The following is a 19,489-nucleotide window of genomic DNA, read 5'->3' on the forward strand; positions in this document are numbered from 1 at the left end:
AAAATGATATGTGTATGTACATATATATATATATATATATATTAAAAAAAAGAAAGGAAAAAACATTATTAAACATATATGAATAATATATGTACTATATATGATATATAATTACACATATATATATATATATATATATATATATATATATATATATATATATATATATATATATTTAATAGTGTTCTTTCCTTTTTTACAATTTTTTTTTTTTTATGTCATTCATATAACTCTCATCCATTTGAAGTAGCTGATTTGTCAAGGTGTAGAAAAGATTTTCTATGCTTTTCATTTTTTTATTATATATAAAAGTCTTTTTTAAAACTGTCATATAATAAAAATGCGGTTTGTAAAATTGAGATAAGGTATTATAACCTATATGCTTAAATACATAATATTCATTTATTTTATTAATATATAATTTATTTGTTTCCCCTTCTGATAATATATTGCGATCATCATCTTTTTTTTTTTTATCATTTTCTTGACTTAAAGAAATAGATATATTCGTCTGTCTTTTATTTGCATAATATAAAAGTAACGCTATATTAAAATCATAAGTTTCATAACAACCTATTTTATCTATTATATTATTTAATATATAAGAGAAAAAGTTTTTTCTATATTTCTCGATTATATTTGGTATAATATTAATATTTCCATCATTCAATATTTTGTTATTTAATTTGTTATCAATATTATACCATGGGAATATAAATATAGGTATACTTAAAAATATATATAAGTATACATAAAAAATTATACATTCAACATTTTGATAATTATTAGTAAATTTTGTACATAAATTTAAGACATTAATAAATTTATTTAAAATGTTTTGAAAAGAAATATTTTTATATTTCCTACATATATCATATTTATATCTCTTTAATTTTATAATGTTCTTTATTATATTATTATTATATATATGATTTGTATAGAAAAAGGTACTAGTATAATTTTCATAGCATTTATTATAACAAAATAATATATATTCATATACTTCTTGAAATTCATTTAATATATTATATAAATGAATATGTACCATATCATTATTATTTAGCTGGTTTATTAATATTTGGCTATTTTTTGATAAAATATTTTTTATATTTCCCTTATCATTATTTGGTAATTCACATTTATTTATAGAATATAATATATATAAAGTTTCATATAAACTTTTCTTTTCCTTATTTATATATATTTGTGTAGTTATCAATTCATATGATGAATATGAAATATATTCTATTTCATCTTTTATATTATATATTTCACTCAATACTTTTATTATTAAAACAGGTGGATTAAAAAATCTCAAAATTTTCTCATAGTCATTTTTCCCTTTCTGTTCTTTTCTATAAGTATCATATATTTCATCATAAATCACAACAATTTTTTTATCATTCTTTTTTAACTTATTTTTTATTACATCATCCATTTTATATTATATATAAACTTCTAAGCTTAAACTGAAAAAATTAAAATAAAAATTAAAAATATATATATATATATATAATATAATATATAACTGTAACATTTGGAACAATACTTTATTTATATAGATTGTTGTTATATTTTCATTCTTTCATTTTTTTTTTTTTTTTTTTTAAATCAGAACTTAAACAAAAATAATTTAAAAATGGATAGATACACATGAATATATAATCTATATCTTTCCAAAAAAAAAGGAAAAACAAACTTAATAAAACAAATATATATATATATATATATAATATAGTAATTGTTATTTCTTCATATTAAAATATATTTCATTTTTAATATAAAATATGAAATAAATGTAAAATATATATATATTATAAATAACAAACGTATTAATTTCCTATATTATAATAATATAGATATTTTTAAAAGGAATAAGTAAGGTATTCTGTAACGTTATGATAAGATGTTAATATATATAATATGAATGTGGATTAAAAAAAAAAAAAAAAAAATAAAAAAATAAAAAAAAGTGTATATGTAAAAATAACCTTAAATTATTATAATTTTTTTTTTTATTTAATTTTATTATTTTTTTTTTTTTTTTATATTAAAATGGAAATTTATAATTATTATTTAAGATTTTTCAAAAGAAAAACTATATAATAGATGCATTCTTATATATTAATAATTATAGGATAAAAACATATTATTATTATTATTATTTATGGGTTTAGAAAGTATTATTATTATAATTTTATGTGATTTCAAAAAAAAAAAAAAAAAAAAAAAATTAAATATTATCTTTGTATATATATATATATATGTATGTATTATTATTTGCTCCTTTTTTAATGCATATTGTAAAATTTCGAAAGTGATCTGTGTCTTTTCTCCTTTTTGGATGCTTGTTGATTATTATTAGGGATATTTTGTATGAATGGATGTCCTTTAATTTTAATATTTAAATTTGTTTCATAACCTAATAAATTATTATCATTTAAATAATTTAATTTTTGTAAATAATGCTTTTGATCATGTTCACTTAATTTCCGGAATCCTCCTCCTGTTCTTAATATAAGTTTAATATCAGATGGAGAGTCATCAAGATTGCTATCGTTGAATTGTTTTCTATATTTTTTATTATTACAATTATTATAGTTTTTCTCATAATTTTTATTACTATCATAGGTATTCATATTATTATTTTCATATTTTTTGACATATCTATGATCATTCTTCTTTTCGTATGTGCTATCGTATTTTTTTTCATATAAACTATCATATTTTTTTTCATATGCACTATCATATTTTTTTTCATATGCACTATCATATTTTTTTTCATATGAACTGTCATATTTTTTTTCATATGGGCCATCATATTTTTTTTCATATGGGCCATCATATTTTTTTTCATATGCACTGTCATATTTTTTTTCATATGCACTGTCATATTTTTTTTCATAAGCATTGTCATATTTTTTTTTTTCATATTTTTGATTATAATCATTTACATTATTAATTTTTTTATCATTGTTACTATATTTCTTGTTGTCTTGTTCATTTTTCCTTTCATCATATTTTTTATAATCTCTTTTGTTGTAGAGAGTACTATTATCTGTATGATAAGTATCCATTGAATTATTTCTATAATATTTATTATTATTTGTATCCCACTTATTATCTACATAATCGTATGTTTTTTTTGGTTGTAGCACTATATCTGATTTTTTCTTCTTATTATAATATTCATTATTTTTATTTGAATCTTCTTGTTTTTTTCTATCATTTTGTTTTTTATTAGAATAATAATTATTTGAACTTGTTTTTTGTGAGGTGTTTTTATTTAATAGATATTCGCTTAATGTTCTTTCTGATAAAACATTAATAGATTCATTATTTTCTTCAATCGAATTGATATATTCTGTTTCAGCTTGTTTATTAGGTGTGTAGTTTTTATTATAATTTATTGATGGCTTTTCAGATGGAATTCGTTTTCCTAATTCTTTATTTAATTTCTTTTGCATTTCTAGTGTATTTCTAATATCATTAATTTTATTATTTAATTTTTTTATTGTTTGATGTAATAAATCAACATTTTTTTTATCTGCTTTTTCTTTTATTTCTTCTAGAAATTTATTATACATATTTTCAATATCTAAATTTCTTTCAACCTGATCAGGAATATAAGTAGAATGTTGCGTATTATATTTATTGTCAATGTTTGTATCATCAGAAAATTTTCTGGTGTCTCTTTTTTTGGATAGGTTATCTATTGAGGAGTCGAAAATATTAAGTAGGTTATTTTTTGTCATGGGTTCATTGAAATTATTACTATTACTATTATATGTATTATTATTATTATTACTATTAATATTACTATTTTTTTTGCTACCCATATTTTCATAATTTTGGTGTGATTCACTTCTCTTGGACCTTGAATAATGGCTATATTCATTACTAGGATAATTTAACCTATCATAATTACTAATATTACTATCATTAATATGACTATTTTTATGATTCCCACTTTTAATATTATTACTAATGTTGTTATTATAGTCTGTATAATTATTATTGCTCATATAATAATTATTTTTATTTATACTATTATCATTATTAATATCATTTTTATTATTTAGAATATGATTAGTACTAATGTCATTATAATTACTTAGGCTATTATCATTGTATATATTATTATCATTATTCACATAGTTATTTACATTTACATTTTCATTTATATTTTCATTTATATTTTCATTTTTGTCTTTGCTCATATTGTAATTATAATCATTATCTAGAGGATAATTGTAATTTAAGTGAGACAATTTTTTCTTTTCCATATTATTATTATTATTATTATTATTATTAATGTTACCACTAACATATTCTGAAGGGAGACCGAAATTTTTATCATTTCTTATATTGACACTATTTTGATGAAAACTATTATTATTAAATTTGTTTGGATCATATATAGATTTATTTATTAAGGACAAAACTTTAGATATTACATCTTTTTCATAAGAATTACTTTTTAATTTTTTAATAGAAAAGATTAATAATTCTTCTTGCTTTTTACAAAGAGAATTAATAATTTTATTTCTTGCTTCTTTTTTATTTTTTATCCTAATTAGCCAAAAGAGAAAACAATCCTTTTGTATTTTTTTCTTTTTATTTTTTAATAAAAATTTTGAAATAAAATAAAGAAATTCATGATGCATCATATTTATATCTTTTCTAAACATATTTCTATCTTCTTTAATTTTCATTTTTAAATCCTCATTTTCTTTTATTGAACTCATATTGCTTATCATTTCTTTTTTGAGTTCATCACTTTTAATTGTTAACTTTCTTTCAAGTTTGTTATAATCATCTTTATTTCCTAAATTTTTTCTCAATTCATCAATTTTTTTATTGCATTCGTTAGTATTTTTATTATAATATGTGAGTTGTTCAAATAGGTGGAATATTATTTTTGCTATAAGATCAATATTATGTTTGTCTTCTAAAGTGTCTATTTCTGCAAGTGGAATATATAAATATATATGTTAATATATTTTTTAGTCCTTTATAATTTTTTCTTTTTTATTTTATGTTTACATATTTAATCAATATTTTTTTACAACTAAAAGGTTATATTTATACTTCTATTATGGTTATTCGGTTTTTAAGATTACAAGTAAAATAAATAAATAAATAAATAAATATATATATATATATATATATATATATATATATATATACATATATTTATACAAGTATTATATTATAACATTATTTGTATTACCATTATTTTCATATTGTTTATAGGAAGAATCACCTAATTTTGTCTTGACCTTTTTTATATGTTCATTTGTATCAACTAATATTTTATTATGTTCCTCATTTTTGCTTAGTAAATATTTAATTTCCTTACCGAATTTTTTGATTAATGAAAATAATTGTTCATATTTTTTGTTTAAATCTTTTTGATTATTTGTTATACTAGTAAAGAATTCAAATACTTCATTCGTGTTATTAATTGAATTCTGTTTAGTATAAGGAGATTTATTATAGCTACTTATGTCTAAGTATGATTTATTAAAATTTAAATTCTCTTTTATGGAAGAGGAAGAAGATGAAGAAAATCCACTATATTTCTTTTTTTCCATCCTCAAAAAAATAAAATAATTTATATCCTTTTAAAAACAAAATATATAAATATAAATAAATAAATAAATATATATATATATATATATATATATATATATTATTTAGGAAAAAAGGAGAGACCAAAACAAAGACAATATATTATATGTTAATAATTTTACAATATGTATATGTTAGTGTTAATTCTTCTTTGTTATATCAATGATTATAATAAATGACATTAGAAGAATAGAATAAAAATACATGTACCTATATATATATATATATTTATATTAAATTTCTAATAACTTAATATACATATATATATTAATAATAAACTTCCCTTGACAATTTTAAAATTTTTTAAGTGATTTTTATATATTTCCAATACCAAAAAAAGAAAAGAAAAAAAAAAAAAGAACGGAAAAAAAAAGGAGATAACATATATATTATATATGTAATTTATTACATAGGAAAATAAAATATTATATATATTGTGGTAGACGCGGAGAATATTATATATATATATATATATATATATGTATTAATTTTAATTTTCTTTTTCCCTATATACTGTCTTACACATATATATATACATATATATATATTATATTTATATAATAAAAAAGTTTGCATAATTTTTTACAATGTTGTTCTTAAAAAGTAGAAAAGAAAATGGTAAATTATTCTCTTCTCTCTTTAAATATGCAAGGAGAAAAAATAGAAAAAAAAAAAAAAAAATTAATAATCTTTAAATATGGTACACTTTGGGTAGTCATCATATATATATATATATTATTTTATTTACATATTTTTTAAAAATATAAATAAATGTAAATACAGAGTAAAATTATATATTCCATTTGATAGTATAACCTTTTAAAAAAAAAAAAAAAAAAAAAAAAAAATCAAGAGGCTTACGTACAGACAATAAATATATGCAACATATAAATACTTTAATTTTGTAAATAGAAGAATACATACTAAGAAATATATATATATAAAAATAAATATATATATTTATTTATATGTGGTAAAATCAAAATAATAATATATTCAATAAATCGAATAAAATATTCATATGTATTAAACACCACCTTAAAATATTAAAAGATATATATTTAAATCATTATATTTTCGCATCCAAAACATTGTAATGAAAAAAGAAAAAAGAAAAAAAGAAAAGAAGTATAAGAAAAAATGTGTAAGCTTATTCTTTGTTATAATTAATAAAGAATAAAAAAAAAAAAATAAAATACTATTTATGATATATATTATTTCTCATTATTTTTTTTTTAAAAGGATTTAGTAAAAAAATAATATATGTACCCTTTTTTTTTTTTTTTTTTTTTTTCAAAGCCTTTCATATATATTTTAACTATAAATGTGCTCTTTTGTGTATATGTAATTTATAATTGATAATATATTATATATATATATATATAATTATTAAATATATTTTTATATGATTATGTACTAAATATTCCTTTAGGTGTAAATATATATTTTCTTCTGTTATATATGCATAAGTTTAATTAAATAAATATGAAAAAATAAAAAAATAAATTTTTTTCTCTTTTTTTTTTTTATGTTATTCATGAATGGTTCCATACGTTTTGTGAATAAATAAATGTATATATATTCATTTTTTCTCATTATGCTTATATTTATTTATTTTTATTATTATATATATATATATATATATATATTGTGATGATTAGAGATTGATTCTTTCTGTATTCAATATAAAATAAAAATAGAGAAATAATTTTTTTATATAAATATAACTATATATATTATATATATATATATATATTAAATATACATATAAATTTTATTTTATCTTTAAAAAATATTAAAGGGTTTTACTTTAAAAATAAAACATTTTCTTAGTATAATATATAAAGAATTTATATATTTAGATGTGTATGCAAATTTTTTCTTTTTGATGATTTTTTTTATTTAATCTATTACATATATATATATATATATATATATATATATATATATATATAATATATATGTGTTGATTATTTCCTGTATGGGTGTGTATTTTCTTCTTTACTTATATATATATATTTTCTTTTTTATATTGAAAAATATTTTACACCATGGATAATAAAATGTTTTTAAGAAGATCATCACGTTTGAGCCAGAATTTTGATGATAATAGTAGGAACCGTGATTTGATAGAAAAAGGGGATGGTAGTAATATGGTAAAAAAACAGATGACACGTGAGAGGAGAAAAAGTATTTATAAGGATAAAGATGAAAGTTTATTAAGTACTGATGAAAATAGTTCAACAAATGATAGTGATTATACATTAAGCGTTAATGATGATGATTCATCTGTAGGTAACAGAAGAAAATATAATAAAGAAAATGATAATAATAATAATAATAATAACAGAAATGATCGTAGAAATAAAAATAAAAATAAACACATCAATAGTAATAATAATAGTGGTGATAATTCTAATGCTATTGTTCCTTTATGTGAGGGAAATAAAAATAAAGATCGTGAAGGTATCGAAAATGGGAGAACTACTAAAAATAACAACTATGAAAAGAATAATTTAAAAAATAATAGTTATATTGATATTCTTAATGAAGATATAGACGATGAAGATTTTGATATTTTTAAAAAAAGTAAAATGGATAGAAGTAAAAGGATATCAACCACTTATAGAAATAGTCAATATAATGATATAAATTTAAAAAAAAGGAAAAGTGTTTATGTAGAATCTAGCAATAGTGAAGATTCAAATAAAAGTGATGACGATGATGAAGAATATATTAATGAAGAAAGGTCACGAAATAATAAAAAGAAAAAGTTAAAACAAACATATAGTAGTACATTTAAAAATAAAAAGAATTTTGTTAATAAGAAAGTTTTTAAAAATTTTGAAGATTTTAATTTATATGAAAATATAAAAAAGAATCCAAAAAATTTACATGATATAATTGAAGAAATATATTATAGTTTATTTAATAAAGATACAAATGAAAAAGTTAAAATATCTACATTTTTTCTTAATTTTTTAGCTGAATGTTCAGGTAATGAAACTTTAACATGGACTGTTGATATTATAGATTATATAGATAAACAAATATATTTATATGAAGATATACCAAATAATAATCAATTACAAAATGTTATAATAGGTAATACAATAAATAATACTACTCTTAGTGATATAATGACACCATCTACAGTTAGATCTAGTAATAAAATAACAAACATGGATGAAATTATAAGAGATGAAAATAATTTTGAAAAAGTATGTACTTTTAAATGTGAGAAGTTAGAACAATATTTAAGTGCCGATTTAAATACAGATGTTTTAATAAAAATTAAAAATGAAAATAATAAGTCATATAAAACATTTTCTAACTTTTTTACTGATTTTTCATTCCATTTTGATGAAAATTATATATATGATATTTTATATATATGTATATGGATATTTTCATTAAGTGTAAGTAAATATAGAAAAATACGTTTCACCTCCTCTTTGGCTAGTTTATCTATACTTTTAGGATTATGTAAAAAAATACATTATATAAATAATCATGAAAGACAATCAAGAAAGCAACTAATGGCAGAATATACAAGAGAAAGAAAAAATACCAACAATTTAACAACAGTTGCAGCAAGAAAAAGGAATAGTACTACCACCACCACAACAATAACAAGGATAAATAATACTACTCATAATAATAGTAATAATAATAATAGTACTGTAGAAATTATGAGTGATGATCGCTCTTTAAATATTGAAGATCTTATTAATTATAAAAGTAAAAACGATAACGAATTACACAATATTGTTGAAAGGAATTTAATTATTAGTCAATTAATTGATAATATTAATGAAGATAGGAAAAATTTAACCATATTAAATAATTTTCTTTTATGTACATACAATATATTATATAAAAATAAAATTAAAGATATCTTTATAGATATTAGAATAATAACATTAGAATATTTTTATCTGTATTTAGATGTATTAACTTTATATTTTACTAATAGAAAATTTACCAAGTTATTAATATGGATTTTATATGATAAGGATAATAAAATAAAAATACTATGTTTGAAGATTTTAATATATTTATGTAATTATTATAATAATAGTAATAAGAAAAATTTCAAAATTGTAGAATTATTATATATGTCGAAAAAGAAATTATTAAATTTAATATTTGATAGTGATTATAATGTAAGAATAAAAACATTCGAATTAATATTACAAATGAATAAAATGAAAATAAATAGAACAGAATTTTTACATTTTAAAAAAACATTAAAAGATAGAAAAAAAAATGGAACTTATAATAAGAAGGATGATCCACATATAAATGATAATACTTCTTCTTCTTCAGAGTATGAAGAAGACAGTGATCTGAATAGCACAGAATCAGAAAATATTCAAAATAAAAAATCTGTAGTATTATATAATGATAATAAAAAGAATAAAAGAAATAAAAAAAATGCAGGAAAGAAAAATAATAATGATAATGATAAAGAGGATGATATTTACGTCGTATCTGATAACATGTGTATACTTTCAACAAAAGAAAAAAAAATTGTTAGTAATTTGATATGGTTCAATAATAATAATAAAATATCACAGATGATTACATCTTTAATATACGAGTCTCAAATTAAGAACAAAATAAAAAATTATGAAAAAAGAAAACATACTTATTTTGATGTTGAACATAATGATACTAATAGTGAAATAGTTAAATATAATATAATTTATCTGACAAAATATTTAAATAAAAATATACCTACTGTTAAAAATTTTGTCCATTATTTTGATTATATGAAAAATTATAATGAAAATCTAAAGTTGTATACAGTTATTGATAAATTTATAACAGGTATAAGAGAAAAGCTAGATTGTATAAATAGTATTGACATTATAATCGAGTTGTTATGTGAGGATGATATTTCTTTATCATATATAGGAAAAAAAAAAGAAAATAATAAAACAAATGATAAGGAAAAGGAAATGCAAAAGGATAAAAATGACGTAGAATTATCAAAAAAATTTAATCATAATAATAATAATGATGATGATGATAATAATAATATAATAGATGAGGAACATATAACACAAAATAATACACAAAACAGAGAACAATCCACATATATATCACACGACTGTCATAAAAATAATTCTGATAAAGGTCGTGATTTAAGAAAGTGCTTACTTTATATATGTGAATCGTCTTATCGAAATTTACAAAATGATATTAATGAAATGGAAAAGAATAAAAATAGAAAAGGTACTAGTCTTTCAACAACTAATAACAATATGAATAATATTAATATTAATGGTGGTTTGATAACAGATAAAAATACACATCATTCAAAACTGAATAATGATACAAATAAAATAAAAAAAATGATTATATATACATTTTATATTATTAAAAATAGTAAACAATTAATAAAATTACATCAAACAAATCAAGAACACTTACTATTAGTTTTTAAAATTTTAAAAATAGCTTTATATGAATGTAAACATATTTATAAGCATGAAGAAAAAAATAATATCTATAATTTTTCAAGCACCATTATGGAATATTTTAAAAATGATATTGAAAGTAATATGAATTATTTCTTTAATAATATCTTTATATATTTAAATGAAACATATGAATATTTATTTTATTTATTAAAAAATTTTAAATTACCATATTATTCATCCAAATATACTATGAATATTATATCAATCTTTTTATCATTAAATGATTCACTAAAAGGTTCAAACAAATTGTCAAGTGATCTATTTTTTGATTTGTATTATACATATTTTAATAATTTTCTAGAGAGTTTCTTATATTATCAAAAGAATTATAATATGGAAGTTGATAGAAATGAAGAAGATAATAAAGCAGAATATGAAAGTGATACACATAATGAACATGCTGAAGATAGTATATATCTTTTGAATAAGAAAAGGAAAATAATACTTATTACTGAAAATTTAGTAAATAAAGATAAAAATATTATTGAAGCAATCGAAGAAGAAATAATATTAAATCTAACTAATTTAATTCATATATATACATTAGGTTTTAATTTTATAAACAATGATTTATCTAATTATAAAGATATAAAAAATGATATATTAAAAAAAAAAAAATCTATAGACAAAAGTATTAAAATGTTATGTGAACAAGATTATTTTAGTACTAAGGTGAAAGAAAAATGTCAATCTTTTTTTTTCAAAGATAATATTATAAATTTGAATGAATTATTAGAAGAAAATATATTAACAACTTATTATGATCAAAATGATGTCGAAAGTTATAATGATGAAAATAATATAGATAATGATCAATATAGTGATGATATGGATATGTCTTATGATGATAATGATGAATATATAAATTATATGGGAAAAAAAAATAAAAATAAAAATAACAAACAAAATAAACATAACAATAATAATAATAATATGTATAAAAGAAAAAGCACAAATATTCAAAATATATTACATTCAAATGATAATATGACAAAAAATAACAAAAATTTTAATTCTAATAATTTTCACAGTGAAGAAGAAAATTTTCAATATGAACAAAATTTACATAATTTATATTATTCATCTGATGCTTCTATACATGCAAATGTTATTATACACTTATGTTTACATATTATAAAAGCTAAGGTCAACTCTATTTATTATTATGATGAAGATGTGGTTCTTCATACACCTTCTTCAAGATTGTTATTATTATGTATTGATCAAATTTATATAATATATGAAAATTATATATATCATCTATGTAAAAAAAGATATTTCTTTAATTTTCTATATAACATATTCTTACATAAATATAAAAATGATAAGATAGATGGCAAAAAGAATAAAAATAATGAACACAATATAAATGATGACGGATCTAATTTAGAAAATAGTATTCCAAATAATAATATAAAAATAGAAATAAACGAAAATGATAAGTCAGAGAAAAATGATTTTATTGATAATAATAAAAATAAGAACAATAAAGAAAATGATAGTAATAATAATATAAATTTAGATGATTTAAAAAAATTACATAATTTAAATAATAAGAAAATTGATGCACTAAAAAATATCTTTATAGAATTAAATTATATATATGAAAATATTTCAATACTTAGAAATGATATAAATCATGTACTTATCTTTTTAATTAGATCTTGTAATAACACTATTTTAAGATATGGTACATTTTTAAATTTAATGAATATAGCTCAATTAGAAAATATACTTTTATATTCTATTGAAGATTTAAATAAATATAAGACGTTAGAATTATTTTTAAATAAAATTAATAACAATGATGAAATAACATCACATATGGATATACATATAAAAGAGGACATGGAACATTATTTAGATAAGGATGAAGAAATTAATAAATACAAAAATGTGTGTAGATATATATATAAAGATGATAATATTCTTTTTAATTTTGTTACAGAATTATTTAAATATGTTGAAAATATGAATAATAATAATTATAATTTTGTTAATTCATTTTTGTCTATAGATATTAGTGTATTTTTTCCTATTAATACATATACATATATTGCAGATATGTGTAAAATATATAATAAAGATGTATTAAGTAAGAATGAAAAGATTTTAGAAATGCAATATATGCATATGACATTAATTATAGCTCAATTTATTTTGAATTGTAACAATATCAATATATTTAATAGTTGTTTAGGTGTATTATTATTAATTCATTTAAATGTAAAGAATAAAGGGTTATCTTCTATAGCTCTGAATTTTCATAATAAATTAAAAAAATATAATATTGATGTGTTTTATGAAGTTTTATTATGTGCATTAATTGGATTATATACTGCTTATATTAATAATGCTCTAGAAGAGAAAGATCTTCTATTGTTTAGTACATCCATAGCTAACCGTTTAGGAGTAAAAATTGTAGAAAAACAAAAATTGCCTTTATGTAAATTTATACATTCATGTGTAAATTGTGCCTTAAATTTAAAAAATCAAAATTCCTTCTTAAAATATATATTGCCATATGCACAAAAATTGAGTCTTTCTGAATATCAGCTAAATTATTTAAAAAAGCAAATTTTAAACTTAATTGAATCTTATAACGTAGCTAACCAATCTAACATAAAATATGAAAATAGTATATTTGAACATATGGTCCTTATTATATGTAAAAAAAGAAAATTGAATGATGAATTTAAAGACATCAATTATGAAAATAGTTATATGAATTTGAATGAAAGTATACATATGAACATTAGCAAAAATATTATTAATCGAAATAGGCAATCTGAGGCATCCACTATTATTAAAACAAGAAAAAGTGTATTACATGAGAATAGGAATAAGGAGAATGACCAAACAAACAAAATTAATCATAATAATAATAATAATAATAATAATGATAATAATAATGATAATGATAATAATGATAATGATAATAATGATATACGACGTGATGATTTATCAGATGAAGATAATAATATAGACAAGAACAAATTATCCAATGCTGAAGATAATATTAATACCGAAAGTGATGTCAATGAAAATAATTATATAAATAATAATGTGAATCATTATAAAATTAAGAAAGAATTAATACATCATGAAAATGACAATGGAGAAAGAGAAGAAAGGAACAATGCTCATAAATCTAAAGATAAGCATAAAAAAATGAATAAGAAAAATTATGCAAATGAAAACAATCATAGTAATAATAATGACTTATATTCTGAGTTGGATGAAAAATCACATTCAAACTCTACATTGAGTGATTTTGTTAGTTTAAATGATGAAGATAATAAAAATAAGGACAAAGGAAAATCTCATTATGATATAAATTCTAGCCCTAAACCTGTAAGATCCCAAAAATATACTAATAGACATGTTATTCCAAAATATAATTCACAACTAAATATGAATGATACTGATAATAAATCAGAAGGTATAAATTCTAAGCGTTCGGTGGATATATCTTTAAACAGTTCATTAGGTAATATCAGTTATAAAGATGATGATGATGATAATATATCTCTTATATCAGATTTAAAAACAAAGAATAAATATTTCACACAAAATGAAGATGATTCAAATTCTGATATAGTACCTGGAATGTCACCTATTAAAAAAAATGATGGAAAGAGAAGTGAACTATCAACACCTATATCATACGCCGATGATTTAATGAACTTTTAAAAAAAAAAAAAAAAAAAAAAAAATTGTACATGTATGTATAATAAATACCTTTTATTATTAAATGTTTCATATTATATATACACTTATTATTATTTTTTTTTTTTTTTTTTACAACTTGGTATTATATTTCCTAGTAATTTTTTTCGAACTGTTTTATTATTTCATTATAACAAAAAAAAATTATATTTAAAATATTGAATTAGTTAAATAATTGATAAACAAATGAAATAATGCACATATTGCATTAAAGAACAAAAAAAATAAAATAAAATAAAAAATTGATAAATATATACATATATATATATATATATTTATTTATTTATAATTAAGAAAAAAAATATGATTGACTTATAAGTATAATTTAGTATGGTCTAATTTCGTGATATTTATAAGTCTTTGATCTTCTTCTGGGTGTTCGTCCATGTTTTCCTCCTCCTCCTCTTCCCCTACCTTTTCTGTAACTATCCAAAAAGTGATGATCAGTATAAGCCCTATCAAATGGCTTTGCTTCTTTTAATTTATCAATGAATGCTTTTTTAAGAATATTATTTTTATTAAACCACAAATTTAAAGCATTAATTTCTGTGTTTAAAGCATATGGTTGTCTTTGTGGATGTAAGTTTTTTTCATTAGGTAAATAATATGGAGAATATTTGGCTGATTCCTTTTTTTGATATAATTCAGATAATCGTTTTTTTCTTAAATGTTGATAAATAGCATAAAAATAGTCATTTTGTTGAAATTGATTCATAAATATTTTCCAAGGTAATGAAAAAGATCTAATATTTGGATGTGACATATAAAAATACATTACATTTCTTAATTTTTCTCCTAAATTTGATCGAAGTTCTTCTGGAGGAGTTCTTAAAATATAATTATCAAATCCACCAGCATCATCCATTGCATGTAATGCACTAGTTGTTAATCTAACATTTGGTATTATTGTATTTAATTCATTACTTACAATATGTTTTTTAAAAACATTAGGTTTTAATTTAATTCTTGTTTTTTTTAATGAATAAGATACTTTAGTATAATAATTATAATCTTCATCGTGATATAATCCAGTTTGTGAAGCAGCAGATGGTACTCTACCGTATGCATTTACAGGTATTGGATGAATTATTTGTTTTTTTTTAAAACCTTTTTTATGAGTTTTACCTAGTCTTCTTAAATATTTACCAAACAAATTCAAGTTCTTCGGCATCTTTATTTCGTTTTTTTTTTTGTAATATAATAAAAAATAAATAAACAAATAAATAAATCAAACCTTCAAATATATATATATATATATATATATATATTATATAATATTTTATAAAAAAAAGAAAAAAAAAGGAATAATAACGCCGAACAAATTGAAAATTCCTTTATTTTTTATATTCCATTATTGTATAAATTTTTTAGTCATTTAATAAATTGTTATTTGATTATTTTTTTTTTTTTTTAGTGATGATAAGAATGTATGCAAGAATGGAGATGTGTAAGGCGTCAAAAATAGTATTCATATAAAATATATATATATATATATATATATTTTAAGTGTCCACACAAACCCTCTTCTTTTTATAAACTTATTATTTTTTTTATTTATTTTCAAATAATGTTTTTTTAAATGTTAAAAAAAAAAAAAATATATATATATACATATATTTATATATATATTTTTTATTACTTATTTTTGCATATATAATAATTCGTACATATTAGAACTTATGTAATATTTATATGAAAAAGTATACTATTATTATAATCGTTCTTGTATAAAATGTTGAACATATATAAAACAATAGTAAATGGATTTTTTGGAAAAAAAGAATAAAAAGAAAGGAAAAAAAAAAAAAAAAAAATGGGAAAATATAATAATTATGAGAAAAAAAAAAAAAAAAAAAAAATGGAAAAATATAATAATTATGAAAAAAAAAAAAAAAAAAAAATGGAAAAATCTAATAATTATAAAAAAAAAAAAAAATAAATAAATATGATAATTATATAAAAAAGAAAAATAAACATCATAATAATAATAATAATAATAATAATATTTTGGTAAAGATTGATTTTGTTTTTGTATTATTTCTTCTATTTATTTATTTCACTATTTTTTTATATGAATTATATATATATATTTTTTTTTTTTTTTTTTTTTTTTTTTTTTGGGATGGGCTTCAGGGTTTACTTTCTATTATTCCATGTAGATGTTAAGGAAAAATATTTGGCTAATATATCATATGTCTTATTAACTACATAATATTCTGGAAAAAATTGCATTTGTAAGAGTTTGATATCTCCTTGTACCTCTTTAAACATGAATACATATGGATTTTCCCATAAGGATAAATCTCTTGTTTCATCATCTCCTTTATCTAATATATTTTCTAAACCTCTAAGAATACTTTTACATAATTTGACACTTCCATTATTCATTGGATCTGATTCGCTAACCAATTCTAACATATCAGCTATAAGTTGCATGCATATATTTTGTCCTAACCTATTAGTAGTTGCTGTGCAGGATATAATATAACCTACTTGTTTTTGGTTAGCTTTGGATAAACAAGCACAGACAGCATATGCAGCTTCAATTTTAGTGTTGAAATCATTATCTGTTTGAAAGATATCAACTAATAGTGGGAAAACATCATTTTTTATTAATAGTTCTACTTCTGATGCAGTTTCACAACCTATATTTCCTAATGCATTACAAGCTCTAGCTCTTGCACCTGGTTTGATTTTTGTATTATTAAGAATTTTTTTCAATGCTTTTATTACATTACACGATATAAGGATACATATTTGCTGGTGATTAGCTGCATAAGCAATTTTTGATATGATAGACAATGCTTCAAAGGCTAGATCTGGATTTGATGATTCACATAATATAACAGCATTGTGCAATATATCTGTTTTTAATAAAACGTCAATACCAATTTGATTTTCACAAATAGTTATACAAGTTGAACTTGTTAAGAATAAAACCTTTTCGTCATTCATTTTGATACATGTAGATAAATAATTTGTAATAACTTCTAATTCTCTTAAGAAAGATTTTTCATATATTTGACATGTTGATACATAAAACATTTTTAAACCATATACTACTAAAGTATAACAAACACGTACACCATTTAAATTAGGTACATTTTCTATAGCTTTTAATAATATATCTACTATTCCTTTATTATCTATCAAATCATTTTTTAATTTAGAAATATCATATATCATTATAGTTCTTAATAAAGATATTATAAGCTGTACTATTAATGGGGTATATACCTTTTCACATGATTTTTGACATATATTTTTTAACATATATACAGAACATGTATATAATTCATCAACTACATCTTGTTTTATTTTTTCGGTAGAACCACTACAACATCCAAAAATAATTATTAATAAAGTTAAGGCTTCTACAATAATTTCATCATTATGAAAAATATAATTATATAATAAAGCTTTAATTATATTAATTATATTCATTTCGAAAATATCACTCAAATTTATATCTATTACACTTTCTCTTGTTAAGCATTTATCTAATAATTCAAAATATTCATCTACATTTGATATACTTTTATAATTCGTAAAAATCATAGAATTTAGCATCTTTAAATTAATTTGATCATTTGTTGAATAATTATTTAATATACTACTATTATTCATATTATTATTATTATTATTATATGTATTTGAGAAAAAAGTGTTAAAATTATTATTATTATTATTCATAAGATTATTAGGATCATTATTATTATTATTAATCATATTATTATTACCATCTGTATTATATATATCATTTTCATTTTTATCTTGGGTATTTAACATAACACAACCTCTATTTAATAAATTCTTTTTATAATCATTATTATTTTTATATTTATAATGCAAGGATGCATATACTAATCGAAGTCCTTTTATTTTCTCATCAATTTTTGTACTTTCTAATAAATTACTTACATTCTTTATAATATTGGTACTTATAGAAAATGAATTTTCCATCTGATTAACTAAGATATCTATAGATGCTTCATTTTTATTCATACTATTAAAACCTTGGTTATTCTGTCCTTCTCCATTATTTAAAAATGACGTACAATTTACACTGTTCAGATTATTATTTATGTTCATATTATTGTTATTATTATTTAAAAAATAAGACATATTTATAGATGATGAATTATTGAAGTTTGGATTATCCATTTTTTAAACATATTATGTATTACATAGTTATGCAAATGCTTCTACGTAATATTAATGTTGTACCCACCAAAAAAAAAAAAAAAAAAAGAAATTAAATAAAATAAAATATAAAATAAAATAAAAATAAAAATAATTAAATAAAAATAATTAAATAAAAATAATTAAATAAAAATAAATAAATAAATAAATAAATAAATAAATAATATATTAAGATTATGATAAAAAAAAAAATTAAAAGGCATATAAAAACAATAAGGCAAAATAAAGGAAAGAAAAAAATGAAAAAATTACATAAACATAATAATAATAATATATATCAAAATCAGTTTCAATTATATCTTTCTAACAATTTAAAAAAAAAAAAAAAAAAAAAAAATGCTTATATATTAAAATAAATAAATATATACATACATATACACTTTACATACATTTGATTAATGTATATGGGTCTTTAAGTGTTATACTATTTACAT

General features: G+C 18.8%; 5 protein-coding genes across 5 annotated transcripts; 1 reads left to right on the plus strand and 4 right to left on the minus strand.

The window, feature by feature from the left end:
• Nucleotides 1-196: 196 nt before the first annotated feature.
• Nucleotides 197-1,438, minus strand: PADL01_1456300 (conserved Plasmodium protein, unknown function; the record flags this gene model as incomplete). Its single annotated transcript, XM_028684857.1, has 1 exon — nucleotides 197-1,438. One exon carries the CDS (start codon nucleotides 1,436-1,438, stop codon nucleotides 197-199), a length of 1,242 nt encoding a protein of 413 aa, XP_028540894.1.
• An 853-nt stretch (nucleotides 1,439-2,291) lies between these two features.
• Nucleotides 2,292-5,597, minus strand: PADL01_1456400 (conserved Plasmodium protein, unknown function; the record flags this gene model as incomplete). The annotated part of the gene is made up of 2 exons (XM_028684859.1): nucleotides 2,292-4,966; nucleotides 5,234-5,597. 2 exons carry the CDS (start codon nucleotides 5,595-5,597, stop codon nucleotides 2,292-2,294), a joined length of 3,039 nt encoding a protein of 1,012 aa, XP_028540895.1.
• A 2,088-nt stretch (nucleotides 5,598-7,685) lies between these two features.
• Nucleotides 7,686-14,816, plus strand: PADL01_1456500 (conserved Plasmodium protein, unknown function; the record flags this gene model as incomplete). Its single annotated transcript, XM_028684860.1, has 1 exon — nucleotides 7,686-14,816. One exon carries the CDS (start codon nucleotides 7,686-7,688, stop codon nucleotides 14,814-14,816), a length of 7,131 nt encoding a protein of 2,376 aa, XP_028540896.1.
• A 361-nt stretch (nucleotides 14,817-15,177) lies between these two features.
• Nucleotides 15,178-16,023, minus strand: PADL01_1456600 (mitochondrial ribosomal protein L28 precursor, putative; the record flags this gene model as incomplete). The annotated part of the gene is made up of 1 exon (XM_028684861.1): nucleotides 15,178-16,023. One exon carries the CDS (start codon nucleotides 16,021-16,023, stop codon nucleotides 15,178-15,180), a length of 846 nt encoding a protein of 281 aa, XP_028540897.1.
• Nucleotides 16,024-16,988: 965 nt separating this feature from the next.
• Nucleotides 16,989-19,016, minus strand: PADL01_1456700 (conserved Plasmodium protein, unknown function; the record flags this gene model as incomplete). Its single annotated transcript, XM_028684862.1, has 1 exon — nucleotides 16,989-19,016. The coding sequence occupies one exon, from the start codon at nucleotides 19,014-19,016 to the stop codon at nucleotides 16,989-16,991; it is 2,028 nt and encodes a 675-aa protein (XP_028540898.1).
• Nucleotides 19,017-19,489: the final 473 nt, after the last annotated feature.

The sequence above is a fragment of the Plasmodium sp. gorilla clade G2 genome, assembly GCF_900097015.1.
Source record: "Plasmodium sp. gorilla clade G2 genome assembly, chromosome: 14".
In the NCBI taxonomy this organism is placed as follows: domain Eukaryota; phylum Apicomplexa; class Aconoidasida; order Haemosporida; family Plasmodiidae; genus Plasmodium; species Plasmodium adleri (nom. inval.).